Here is a 14,876-nt window from a genome sequence, read left to right on the forward strand (position 1 = left end):
ACACTTTACTTTACTTTACCTCCTGTGTGAAAATTCTTGATCTTCGAAATAATTCTTTTCTTTCAATCTCTTTAGGAAGATGCAGAAATAGATGTTTCTCATCACTTTCAACAACAATGTATTTCTTCTCTCTCTGTGTAAACATAAGTTTATTGATCGGCTATTGTCTTAATCATCATCATCATCATCTATAGCCACTACCCAGAGCACAACTACCCATACCTCATTATGAAAATGAGGATTAAAACAATAATTAGTTTTAATTACATTTATGATCCATTACCATTATTCCAGTACAATTGTTATTATACAGATCCATGGAAAAGCGATGACCTCATGATACATAATCAAGAAAAATGTCCATTAGCTCTACAAGCATTGCTGCTCTAATGTCTTTAAGGGTTTTGTCATGGTTGTATCGCAGTCACTCTTTGTCAAATAATGTCAAGACTTCCATGTTTCTTACATCTTACTTTCTCTTTCATCCTTGCAATCTGAAATTTCTTGGGGTTTTGGAAAAGAAAAATAAACTAAATCTTGCATCTCTGATGGTAGAAAAGAAGCAGTCCTCCAAAGTAGATTGGCATCCCATCCTATCATGTACCGTAATTTTGGCCGAGTAGATGTGATAGCATGCTCCATAACATTAACCACTTTGTAGATTTTCGTGGATCCAAGCAATGGTAACATGGTGGAAATGAAAGTGATGGCTGAAAGTACAGGATAGAAAAATGGTGAATTTCTTATAATAATATCTTCACACTACTAGCATGGATATGAACCTTAGTTACCGGTAACTCAGTTTTCAGCTTTACTTTGCACCGAATGATGGGGGCATTTAGTTGGCCCTCATAGGTACAAAACTTCTGATTCCATGGAAAATTATTCTGATTCCCTGAAGATAGGCAAATGAATGGAGCTGAGTGGCTGGGAATAATTGTGTGAAATTAATTCTAATAATTATTATTTTGTTCACCACACTCAGCCACTCTGATTTCTTCAGTTTAACTTGCACTTTAAGGTGCATAAGATAAGCCATAGTCCTTCATGGTTATGTCTCACACTGAGTATTGTGGGAGAATATACCCATGGAGAAGAGGGGATCAACTCTATCAAGTGTGAGTTCTTTTCAATATGGATATCAACTAAGATTACCAGTTTAAATAGCATTGTCACTATACCTTGGTCATAATATCCTTTACCATAACTTTCCTTTGTCTCTATATCAAGTTTTGCCCACAACCTTTCTAACTGCTGGCAGTTTTTCTCAACACTTGAGATGTTTGTTTTAAAGTTTCCTGGTTCAATAATGTGAACTGTAACTCCAAAGTGCTTCATTTCATTACGCAAACAATCTGAGAAAGCTTCCACACCATACTTAGAAATGGAATATGCCATGGCACCAGGGCTAGCAACTCTTCCAGATGTACTGGCAACATTAATAACACGGCCCTTCGTTCTTTTGAGTAAAGGTAGAAAGGTCTTAGTTACCAACACCATTCCCCAGAGATTAACATCAACCGTTCTCCTCATTTCTTCTATGGTCTGTCATTCAAAAGGGCCTAGCATTGCAATCCCAGCATTATTTACTACAGCCCATAAACCTGAAAGAAATCATTCATTTAGTCATCATTATCAGGCTGTCTGTGTGGAACAGCCGAAAAAAATGAGTTATATCAAGACAAAATGGTGGACAGATGACCCATAGGGCATGGTGAGTGCCATGTCCTGTGCTGTTAAGCCCATCATTAGACTCCTGAGGATGGGGCGGGGGGTGGAGGAGGGGGGTCATTTCAGTCAAAAATTCTGGCAAACAGCCTCAGAACAAAAACAAAATTCTCACATGGAGTTATAAGCCCAACATTACTTATGCCAAGAAATTAGGGGAAAAAATGGATGACACCAGAGAAAGCTTACCTTGATGTAACTCGAGGGTTGAGTTAGCCTACGCAATTTTTAAAGGCTTAGAAAGGGGGCCAGTACAATTTTTAGGGAGCAAATAGTGTTCTTTTAGAGTTTTACTTTCTTGGCATAGGTCAAGTGCCGTTTCCATACACGGCCAGTCGTGTGAAACAGGTACATCCAAATTTTCAAACCTAAAGTATTTCCAATCCAAATATGGCAATGTTAACCCAGCCATTTTCACGTCACGTCTGTGGAATATCTGTGAATTTGCAATGTTTCGTGATCTTTCAAATGACTCTGCGCGTACCTTTTCTCACCATTCACATTCACTTGTCCAAAGATAAGAAAATATGATGCGAAAGAGGTCTAATATGACTATGATACGCTAAAACTAGCATCAAAAACACTCAACTTGTTTTGCAAAATTTCTGCAAAACGAGTTAAATAACAATGTTACACGTTTTACTCCCACGAATCAAACCTTTCTTGCAACAAATCAGGTTGCGATTTTCGAGGAATTAACACTGTTCTGTTCACCTTATATTTGCTGCGTGGATTCGCGAAGATTTGCTCAATCTTCCAGAGACAACTTTGTTCCCAGGGGGGCAAAATATTTGTTTCCAGAACCCCCACAAATAAAGAGGTCACGCAAAGCTTCATGATCACTGCTGAGTCGGACTGCACTATTCTGAAATAACTGACAGATCCATTGTCTCTATAGTTCCGTTAGAAGCTGTTTTGTTCTGTTGAAGGGGGGTAAATGAAAATTATGACACGTACCGTTTGTACCGCTCAAGGATAGAAGTGATTGGACAACTTCTAAAGCCTTCTGTATATCGCTCTGATTCACAACATCCAGTTCTAACGTGGTCATCCGTGTAGAACACTCACTTCTCAGCTTAGCTTGTCCATCTGAAGTGAGACATCCAGCAAAAACCTGCAAACCTCGAGAATCGAGCTTCTTTGCGAGCTCGTAACCAAAACCACTGTCGCATCCAGTGATAAGAACGGCTTTTTTCTCCAAGTCAGAAACAGGAACATCAGGGAACAGAAGGCAAGAAATGGCATAGAGTGTTACAATAAGAATAATCACCAAAAGAAAGCTTTGAAGAGAAAACAAAAAAGAAACTAATTCACCAAACATATCGGTTGCGGAATGCGTGACCAGTTCGTGCGGTAGTTCGTGCGTGTTTTTGCATATTCAAGTACGTGCGAGCAGTCAAACAAGCACTTGTCAGGGTCGCGCGCTTCGCGCGTGTAGCTCTGAAGCTACGCTAAACCGATTTTGAGAAAATTTTAAACCCGACTGTTTTGCAGCCTAAATGGACCAATCAAAGGCCGTTGCCAGCCCCCCACCGCCCCCCACCCCCCCCCTGCTTTAGTGACTTGAAAAAGAAAAGGAACTATGTGACGTAAATCATGAATATGGCCCGACGGGAGTTCTTTTCCAAATTAATCACCAAGAACAGTGCTGATCAGGGTCGATTATTCAGGGCGACCAAATTCAAAACTCCTTTGTAAGACAAATGAGTTATCCTCTCCGGACTACGATGATAGGGTGGCCCTAGCCAATGATATCGGCAGATTTTTCGTAAGACTTTTTCGTTGTGACATTGACGCTTTTGACGTCGATCATACCTCCCGTGACGCACTCCCAGATGATCTTATGCTGGTTAGAAGATGTGCAAGCTGACTCGTTCAGAAATCAAACAAGAAGTCTTGCCCGCTTGACCCGATGCCGACACCATTAGTGGTCAAGTGCCTGGATGTGCTGCTGTAATTACCAGTATCATCAACCTGTCACTTGCATCTGGTCAGTTCTCGGACGAATGGAAGGGAGCACTGGTCAATCCTTTGCTAAAGAGCGCTGGTTTGAGTGCTGAATTCTGTAACCTACGTCCTGTCAGCAATCTTCAGTTTGTGTCGAAGTTGACTGAGCGGGCTGTGTTTGATCAAACACACAAACACATGACCAAGTTTGGCCTTAATGCACTTTTGCAGTCGGTTTTAGTACAGAGGCCGCTTTACAGAGTGACATTCTCCGAATGGATAAGAAACATGTCACCCTGCTTAAGATCTTAACTGAGCGGTTGTCATGTTATGGGATGACAGGTACCATGCTGAGTGGTTCTTGTCCTATTTGACGAACAGATCCCAGCGCATTGCTCTTAGACCCCCTCTTAGTGGTTCTGTTTCGAACAGTTTTTCTTTGCCGCAAGGGGTTCCGCAAGACTCCTGTTTAGGGCCGTTGTTATCCACCATTTATGCCAGCAAGCTCTTCCAAGTTATAAAAATCACCTGCCGGCTGTTCATGCTTATGGGGACGATGCCCAGCTATACCTGTCTTTCGAGCCCGACAACATAATGAGCCAAGCTGCTGCATTAGACGCAATGGAACGCTGTATTAGGGATATACGATCGTGGATGATTATGGACAAACTCAAGATCAACGATGGTGAAACTGAATTTATGATAGTCGTAACTAGACAGCTGTTGGAGAAGTCAATATTCATCACCTTACGATCGGTGATACAAGAGTAAACCCTGTCTCGGAACTTGGTTTGACGGCAATCTAAATCTGAAGGAGCATATCAGTAACACTTGTTCCAAAATACTAGGAAATAGTTTATCCTGGTTTTTATTCAGTGAACGACGAATAAAACTTTATTGGTCAATATATGCTAGGCTTGAAGATTATGTTTACTCACTTTGTTGGAAAACACGGTTATCAAAATTTGGTACAGGTACCGGTGCGAGCTTGCTAAGAAAGTGCCATGGATGGGAGGTGCGGCTATGGTCATGTTAGTGATTCCAGGACTCCTTTCTTTGTTTGAAGCCAGAGGAGTGTGACAATAGCCTGCGAAGCTGGCGGGATTTTGACAAGCTCGCCCGCTATTCACCCCAGCTACCCGGCCCAAGTTAGAGATTTAACACTGTTTAAGGCATTCAAATTATACCTAAAATGTTTCTAAAAATAAACTGGTCCGTAAAGGCCTAGTAAGGGAGTTGCTCGCTTCGGGTTACGGGCTCCTGCTCGCTGGAATGGAATGGAATGGAATGGAATAGAATAGAATAATTCTTTATTTAAACACGGTAAAATTCATCTGGGCCCAGTTGTTTGAAGGCCGATTAGCGCTTAACCCGGGGTTAAATTTAACCCGGGTTTCTATTTCTTATGTTCAAAAGCATTTTCTCGGATAATTTTCTCTGTAATTTTTAGAACTACCAATCATCAACTTGTAGACAAAAAGAATTAAAATTGAAATGCTTTTTAAGCTTTCAAATCTGAATTCAAATCTCGCGCTAACCTTGGGTTATCTTAAGCCAGCTTTGAACAACTCGGCCCAGGAGTATAAAAAATTATAAATAAACCTAACTACCCTACACAATATGCAAAACTGTCTACAACTAACCTAACTAAGACCTGTTTTTCATGAATGACGTGTACACAGGACTTTAAAAATCAGAAATTAGATGAGCCAAATGTTTAAGTTGACTTAAAGATTTAGCCTCTCTCATATCACAGGGTAGACTGTTCCAGAGAACTGCTCCGCTATAACTGAAGCTGTCTGTGCTTCATGAAGTTAGTTCGCGGGAACGGGACAATTACTTTGTTAACAGAGTCCGTTAGGGACTAGCGCGTTTCATATCGTTTAACAAATTTAATTAGAGGATAAACATCCTGGAACAAGATCATAGAACCATCAAACCTAACTTTAGTGTTTTAAATTGCCGGTACTTAAACTAATTTACAAATTAAAACTGTAACTTTTATCTGAAAAACTTTTAGGGCAGGGGGGGGGGGGGTCTGTAAAGGCCATTAAAGGGAGTACCCCCTCCCTTGGATGTTGTGCCCTTTTGATGGTTGATGTTGTGCCCTTTTGTCATAACCAGGAAAAAATCGTAGATGATTTCATTTTCTCTTTCTGTTGTAATTTCTCGTATTCAACTTAAAGAAATGCCAAAATAGAAGAGATAAAATAAATTGGGAGCCGACCTCATCGGTGGGGGGGGGGGGGAGGGGGGAGGGGGTGGGGGTTACTGCGGATTTCAAGTGACGGGGATGATCGAAGGATTTTTGGGGGGACGAAATTTTCGATTCCGGGTTTGTTTGGGGTAGGAAAGTTTGGCAAGTACTTTTTTCAATCAAGTTTTTAAGTAGGGATTTTTTGGGGTATTCAACTAACACAATCTGAATTGCGAAGATTCCGGGTAGTGTCCTCGTGTCCCGGCAGCGCAGTTCGGCGAATATTAAACTTTTGGTCCAGGGAATTTATTTGGATTTTGTTGGAAGCCCCAGGGATGTTTTCAGGTTTAGATTTTTGCCACCATTCGAGCTCCCCCGCTACCCCGCTGGGGAGCCTACCTTTTCAGTTTTGTTTTAACCACCCCTCTCTGCCAGAGAAGAGATTTGTCTCGTTTTAGTGGACTGGGACACGTACAATGCAATGAAGGTTATTAAGTGGCGAGGCGTAATCTTGGCTCTTTGATTTAGTGTGTTTCCTCCTTCTTAAGGGGCTGATCAGTTCGTAAGACACTCAAAATATGGATTTAATCATTTCAACAGCGTTTTGGATGCAAAGCTGAAGTTGAAGCGCTATCTTGGAAGACAAACTTGCGGTACGCGTTACCGCGTCGACAACTCGTGAGGACGCCATTTTGTATCCTATTGAATTTTCGTAGCCACTGAACGACGTAAAATTCCATTCAGGACGAGATATGACAAACTTTGAGAGCGGTAACCGAAAGTGGACACAAGATGAAATAATCAACAACACGAAAAATGTTGTTCGAGGGTTAGAAACGTTGAAAAATGAACACTCTGGACTGCTGAATAATCTCGATTCTAATCGCGATAAAAATGAAGATGAATCGGAACTGGAGAGAGAAAAAGGCTCAATTATCCAGGAATCCATCGAGAAGATCGAATTGGGATTAGGAGAGGCTCAGGTATGAAATTGAATCTTAAGTAAAAAGCTTTCTTTGCGGTGTTCGTCGTGGTGGAAGTGAAAATATGGTTGTTGTCATAAAAATCTAGGGTATGCAAGCTTAATTTCAATGTTAATGCACTTGGTAACAACCGGTTTTGCTACATGCACTTGAACTGAAGAAATTAGGTTACTGTCAACTCTCAAGTTTAAAGGGTGAAAGCTAATTTTTTAGACTCGATTGTTTTGTGTAGAGTTGTTTTCAACGCCAGTTTAAAATTTATCGTTGATGTTTTGTTTAGATCAAAACTCATTCAACCAACGATATGATGAGTCAGGTCAATTTTCATATGATCATGAAAACTTCGCTCAGCAACGTACAGATCGATTTTATCATTATTGTCGATAATTAATCTGAAAATTAATGTAGCTTTTGTCGGTAAAGTGAGGCTACGGTAGATGAACTTCTGTGGAATATTCACCTTTTGATATAAAACAACTGATGTAGAAATAGATATGTTAATAGGTAAAAATCTATAGTTATGCCCCTCTAGAACCTTCTAGAATTCTGACTAAAAGTCGGTAAGAAAAATAATGAAAAAATAGTTTTTAACTTATGTGCAAATTCAAAATTTCCTCTGTTCTTGGTCAGATAAAATTGGCACAGTTAATCATGTAGAGCATCATATGCAAAAAACATTTGTAAACCAAAGTGTTGTTTTTTTAAATATTTCTGAGCGGTCATCAGTAACTATGTTTGAGACCTTGCAGAAAGAATATTTTTTATTCTATTGGTTAATGAATTGTGCCAAACCTCCATGGTCATTCTTGCTAATTAAGATTTTTTTGTTGTTGTTGTTTGTTTTAATCAATTTTTTTTTTCTCTGAAAAAATAAGACATGATTGATCATCATTTCCCAGCTTTTTAGCTTCCTTTTCACTCATGTTTTACTAGGAAGTTTTACTAGGAATTTGTTCTAGTGTTGGGAACTACCTGAGATTTCAGAAATAACTGGACTGACCCAACGGATAGATCATCAATTACAGTTGGAAAATGTCTTTATAAGAATTCTATTTATTTTATTTACAAATCAAAACCCGAAAAGGGAATGCTAGAAAAACTGAGCATAGCTGTTGTGCCGTACCCATGTTTTAGAACATGTCGAAAATGTGAAAAGTATTGTTAGCTGCCATATGATTCTGTTAAAAAGGCAAGGCACAAGTTTTATTACCTATTCTCATTTGGTAACAATCATTTTTTTCTTATTTTTCTGGACAATGGATTATTATCAGGTGGCATAAGGTTTTTACCCTTGATTGATTATAGCCCATGGTCAGCATACCACTAATTTCTTCCACTAGGAAATTACAGTGCATTTGTTTTTAGATATGTTTTTTGCCCTTAAAAAATAGAGCGATAACTATTTTAAAAGGACAAAGTTTTGTATTCTTTAATATTATACATGGATATCAATGACTATAAATCCACTTGAATTCTGCACTGTTATTGAGGCATTCAAACAATGTAATGAGTCAATACTTTGAGCCAATATCCTTATTGGTGTGATTAAACATTTTTTTATTCTTACCAAAAGTTGTAGCTGATTACAGGTGTTAACCATTTTCCAAGAACAGAAAGTGGCATTTTTGAATAGTTAAAGTAGTTTTAATTATTGTCATAAAGTTTAAGAAGATAAATTAATGGAAAATGCAAAGTTTTGAAGAATTTTAACAAATTGCTTTTATTACACAAGATCATAGTGTTATACTTGAAATCATTTGATGTGGCAGTTTTCAAAACTTACTTATCATTAGAAAGTAAAAGCAATAAAATTCTTTAAATTTTCTCAAAGTGACGTAAAGAATTATTTACAAATTTATGAAAATTATTCTGTTGAATGAATTTGTCATCGCATCTAGTTGCACTTTCACATTTTTCCAACTGTGGTATGGGTATGATATACGGCATTCTAGATGTCTCCTCTATAAAATAGTTGACTGTTTTATCCAGGTTTAAATCTACATGGTTTCACTACTTGGCCTTTAGAAAAATCAAACTTTTTTAGGTAGGTAGACGCTTCCTGTATTGACTTTCTGAGAGACATTTGGCCGAGATAAGATTCAAGTACAGCCAACGTGGCAGGTGGTTTAAAATAAAAAGGGAACGAGGAAGAGTCAAAATTGGTTTACAAACATCATAAACATACTCAGAGGCAAAAATCAAGTAGGATGTTACAAAGGTGGTTGCTCAACTTTTCAGTGCCGTGAAGGTCCTTAGAGTACTTTTAATTAATCATTTTTGCTTTTTCAAAATACAAGTAATAACATGCAAGAATATTGGTAAGGTTGTGGCAGTTTGTCTGCGCTATGGGATTTTATCCACCCATTGAAGACTAAGAACTACATGTGAGTTAAATGTGTCAAGAATTGATTCTTTGGTTTGACAGGGTTGATGTTTGCTCCTTGCTAATATTAAAAAGTTTATGCAGTTTGTTCTTCTCCTTTTGAAATCTGCCTTTGTCAGGTGATGATGGCATTGTGTAGCCATCTTAGTACGGTTGAGGCCGAGAAGCAGAAGTTGAAAGCTCAAGTGCGACGGCTTTGCCAAGAAAATGCCTGGCTGCGGGAGGAACTCTCTGTTACTCAGCAGAAACTACAGGAGAGTGAACAAAAAGTAGCTCAACTTGAGGAAGAGAAAAAACATTTGGAGTTCATGAATTCAATTAAAAAATATGATGATGTAAGTTAGTAGATTCTATTGATATCTTCTTCGAATTAATCATGTGTTGATCACATTCTCCCGTGCACTGTTGCACAGCTTGAGTAAAGGGCTTTTGTTTTATATTTTTCATTTTCATGTTTCCCGCACTTCTTGGAACTATTCCAAATTAGGATAAACATGTAAGTTTTGCCATTTTTTTGTTATTTACTGTGGTTTGGTGGGCTAGAGTTGAGACCATAGGATTGAAACTATCAGTTTCATTTTTACCTTTCGCAACTTCCTTGAAATACATCTTTGTATTGACTTGTTATATTCATCATCATCATTATAACTATCCTCATCATCGTCATCATCATTGTCATTTATTTATCTGGGTGTTGAATTTATGGTATTTTTGTACATATTATTGCTGTAGTTGAGCTTAATTAACTCCAAATTATTTGAAGTTGGTACTGACAGACTTAAATTCATTGTAACAGGATGAGGGGATTGAAAATGATATTAGTATCGATCTGCTGTCCCAAGATGAAGAGGAAGTAGATGAAGTTGATGGTGTGTAAAATTTTTTTTATTATTTGTGTCATATACAGTGAACTCCCACTCCCCATCTCTTTGCCAGGTTCATTTTTTTAAGTGTCCATCATACAGAGACTTGCACCTTTTACAGCGTTGCTAAGACATTTATGCAAAATTCAGTTGTGACAGGCCAGGTACTATGTACATCTTAGATAAATGTTGGCCATATAGGAAAGATTTACAATCTTGAGGATGTTTACTACACCCTAAACATCAATAGGTGTACTATCTTCATTTCTCAGTACCAACCAGGAGAATTTGTTTTAAAAAAATCAAAGTAATACCCTGGCTGATTACATCTTTTATTCCCAAAATCACTTGGAGTTTTATACCATTTATAATGCAAGTCTGGTTTCCTGTTTCTTTAGATGAAACGTTAAGTCAAGCATCATCTGCAACTTCAGCCAGTGCGTCAGGTGTTTATGAGATCCCAGCACGGTTAAGAACGCTTCACAATTTGGTCATACAGTATGCATCTCAGGTAGGATTTTGACTCTAAAGAATGTTACATCTTTAATAATTAAAGATGTAATGTTCTTTAGAGTAAATTATTATACTGATGTGTTAAATCAGACGGATGGAGACATTGATGTAGTTTTTCGTGATGAATAGGAATATCAAAGCTTTGTGTCAGGAAACTGATTATGTATAAGGTAAATCTAGTTGGATTCTTCTAGTGTTATGAATAGAGTACCAAGTGAACCTGGGTTGCCCTTGAACATTCTTGAAACAAATAAGCCCCCTCAGGGGCTTTATAGAGGATTGACAGTCCTTTTTCTGCCGTTAGGGTCGATATGAAGTGGCTGTTCCTTTGTGCAAGCAAGCTCTTGAAGATCTAGAAAAGACCTCAGGCCATGATCATCCAGATGTTGCGACAATGCTTAATATCCTTGCTCTTGTGTACAGGTAATAATTTTTGGGCCATTAATTATTTTTGCTGAGAAGAGGTTTATACACACTAACTTCAAGCTTTACAGATGCACAGTTACTTGTATGATGTCTCCTTGAAGCTTTCTTGCAGGTGACAAGAAGGTTTTATTGAACGCATATTCTTAGTTTCGTCTTGTATAAAACTGACCACCATGTTTAATCCTCAAATAGAGGTTTTATGTTAACTGTTTATTGTTATTCACAAGATTTTGTTTGCATTGTGACACTTACAATGCACAACTCCATTTCAAGTTTTCTTGATTGACCAGGGAGAGTAAGGATAAATAATATGTTATTGATAAATATATATGTTAGTGCATAATACCTCACTCCTTGTACATGCAGAATGATTGACAATCTGTTGTGTTGAGTATTCTTTTACAAGCTGCTATGAACAATATACTCTACTTGAGAATCAGAAGACAACTACTTGTATTATCATCCCATTCATAACATCAACCCGTTCATCCTATCCACAAATAGCTTATTAGAACCAATCACATCAAACATCTGCAGCATTTTTACATTTATCAGTAAATGAAATGATTTGAACATAGGGAGGCAAAATAATTGTCTTGCATCTGCCATGTACATGTGTAATGAACTCAACAGGATATTGAATTGTGCATCAAGGCATGAAGAATCTTAGCATTCATTTCCCTCATCAGATACAATATAGTGCACCCAGCTGTAGATCTACCTAAAAATGTCCTTTGGGACATAATTAATTTCCTCATGAACCCGGTGAGACACTGCATAGAAGAAGATCACAGCTTGGACAGGGTAACCTTCAAGCACACACAGCTTATGCTTGCTGCTAGTTCGGAGGCATCCATGGTGGACAGTGCTATGACAGACAGCGAGTTGTCACTTGTATCGGAAATCATGTTTGATCAACATGACAAATTATCGGCAAGGATGGAGACTGTTGAGGAAACTGTTGGACAGTTCTTATGTGGACATGTGGCAAGCCCAGCTATTAGAGTCTCAAATGTATAGATGTGAGAAAGGACAATCTTAGATGAGCTGACCACAAATTTCTTAAAGTTGGGGCAACAAAGTCAGTGAAATTACAGCAAAAAGTGTAGCAAATTATTATTTGATATTGAATGATACCTCTCTTCTAACATAAAGACAGTCTTGAAGCTTCTTGTCAATTTTTATCATAGAAAGAAATTTTTTTCCTTTCTTGAATGACTTTGTTATTTGACTATTTAAGTTGCCTAATTCTTTTCTCTTCGAAAACATTCAGTCTTGTATGCTGAAGCCATCGTTAGTGATTCGATATTTTCCTAACGTAAATTCTTCTCTTATTCAATTAGATTGTTGAAATGTGGATTATGATTGAACCTGTTGTTGCTTTTCACACTAAATTTTCTTGTTTTTGTTAGTTTTTTTTTCCTTCACAAGCTTAACAAATTCATTATTGATTTTGATCTGGCACTTAAATAAGAAGTATTGTGATTGTGAAGAGGAAAAAATATTTGATGTTTAAAATGTAATGTAGTGAACAGATTTATAAAAGAAATATATCAAACTGTTGAAATGTTCAAAAGAGTATGTGCAAATGTGGCAGTCAGATGTATAGAGTCTTAACTTGCGTTTTGAAGTCATTCCATCAAATATTTGAATGAACGTTGTTTGCAGACCTCAAAGTTCTTTGTTTGAAGTTATATGAAATCTGCAGAGAATACAATACAACTTGAGAGAGAACAGTGGATGCTGGGTGTTGGACAGTTCTGGTGATCACCAACCTATCCTTCGTCTGTCCCCACAACAATAATATTATCACCTTTCCCCTTTGATGGCAGGTTAAATTACTCAAACTTAAAATTTGAAACAAAAGTGACAGTCATGTGAAGTTTACACCTCTTTTGTGTTGTCAATTATCTCTCATTATCAAAAATGAGCATCAAACATGAATTCTTGCTATACAGCATGCAAGCAATACTCCAATACCAAAGAAAACTGCTTGGTGGCTTTCATTGGATTGGTTACACTTAAGAATTTCATCTGTAGATTCAAAAGTTAAAACCATCTTCCACAACACAGTACCACAGGAAAGTAATGCTTTTTACCCTTTATTTGGTTGCGCTGTAGAAATTCATCAAGTCTTTATAGTAAGTGTGTTGGAACCACCTTGTACAGCATGATAAACGACACAGAAAATTACTGGTCTATTTGCTTCAATGAAATTGCCGCTTGCTTGATACCTGGATCCATCAATTTGAATTCACTATGAAGTACACAGTAAAATCACATCATCTTGATAAAATTCATTTTTCATATCCAGTCATCTTCGGAAGTTTTCATCCTTTTTTTTTTTTCACATCCACTGGTGACTGACAAAAAAACTTTTGGTTACATCGTACAGGTCTTTTCTCTTCCATCTATGCCTGTGGGAGCGGCAATGCAAGACAGGCTAATGGCTGTGTCATGCCACCTATAATATGGAGAAAATAAACAACATAGTATGAAGATTATAAGTTGAAAGTCCTTTGCTTTGTAAAAGTAACACTGTGATAACAGATTTTAGTATTCTATTTTCCTAGTTTGTATTTTCCTAATGTTTTTCTGCTGAGCAACTTATCAAATGCATGATGTCATAATAGTGCATAATTATTTTTATAAGAGTGATAAATTTTGAATTATTATAATGTATTTTTGCCAAAAAAGTGAAAATTTTAAGTTTAAGCCCCTAGCTTTGTAAAAGCAACACTATAACAGGTTTTTTAAAGTGATGTCTTTTTGTCTTAGCCTGAGAAACTGCAAGTTTTTCTTGTCCAAAACATTTCTAGAAGTTGTCACCAAGATAGGTGGCACATTCTTGTTGCCCCTTAGTTACCCTCCTTGTCCCAAATCTCCATTCTTCCCCTTCATTTTGTCTTCCTTTTTTATTGTCAATGTACTTGGAAACTATAAGGCTATCATTGACCATCATTGTGAGTTCCGAGTTTTTTCTGTAAAATTTTAGAAACAGCTAAAGATCTGTAGAAAAACAATTGGTTTGGATGAACATGAATGTACAGTATTCCTTGAGGAAGAAATTAAGGGCCTGCAACAACCCAGATCTGGGATGATTTGTCATAATCTGTGTATTTGAGACAACTGGAAACAACATCAACCAACAAATTTTTATGTTCAATGCAGTCAAACCCCGCTCTATGGACACTCATTTAATACGAACATCTCATTATTATGGACACCCACCTAATATGGACACCTCATTATTATGGAGACCCACTTAATACAGACACCTGCTTAATATGGACACCTCATTTTTATGGACACCCACTTAATATGGACACCTCATTATTGCGGACAGTTTGCTCTGTCCCTGGGGAAGGAAATCGCTTACATTTTCTCTAAATTCAACCTGCTTAATATGGCACCCTGTTAATACAGACATTTTCAATGGCCCCCTCAGTGTCCATATTAACGGAGTTTGACTGTACTTGACAAGAATGTGAAAAAATATTTAACATTTACGTTCATCAATCAGTGACTCTGTAGCCATATCTGTGGCCTAAGTGTTCAGGCATCTTCAGCATGTTATAAACACTAGCTAACAAAAAAATTGGTACTTCAAACAGAGTTCCAACAGACCTCTTCAGCTTGATGTTTTGTTTTCCTAATGTAGGTCATGTGATATTGCTCGCAGGAACTCTTTCATATTTTGTCTTATTCAAGTTTATTTGTGTGCATAGGTTATGCAAAGGTAAAGGTTGAATACCCTAGAGAACATCATGTCACTTAGCACCGAATAAACAAAACACAAGCTAATGAGGTACAAATAGAGATATTTTGTGGGGGAG

General features: G+C 37.5%; 1 protein-coding gene and 1 pseudogene across 2 annotated transcripts in view; one reads left to right on the forward strand and one right to left on the reverse strand.

Annotated features, from left to right (window-relative positions):
- Positions 1-448: 448 nt before the first annotated feature.
- Positions 449-3,058, reverse strand: LOC140944504 (retinol dehydrogenase 7-like; annotated as a pseudogene).
- A 3,275-nt stretch (positions 3,059-6,333) lies between these two features.
- The window catches only part of LOC140944916 (kinesin light chain-like), a 34,744-nt gene continuing 26,201 nt past the window's right edge, over positions 6,334-14,876 (forward strand). For both annotated transcript variants that reach the window (XM_073394020.1, XM_073394021.1), the window contains exons 1-5: positions 6,334-6,855; positions 9,358-9,573; positions 10,035-10,107; positions 10,500-10,612; positions 10,919-11,037. In XM_073394020.1, the coding sequence (XP_073250121.1) occupies positions 6,625-6,855; positions 9,358-9,573; positions 10,035-10,107; positions 10,500-10,612; positions 10,919-11,037 (752 nt within the window). In that variant the 5' untranslated portion in view covers positions 6,334-6,624. The remainder of the gene's footprint in view (positions 6,856-9,357; positions 9,574-10,034; positions 10,108-10,499; positions 10,613-10,918; positions 11,038-14,876) is intronic.

This window comes from Porites lutea, chromosome 7 (genome assembly GCF_958299795.1).
Source record: "Porites lutea chromosome 7, jaPorLute2.1, whole genome shotgun sequence".
Lineage (NCBI taxonomy): Eukaryota > Metazoa > Cnidaria > Anthozoa > Scleractinia > Poritidae > Porites > Porites lutea.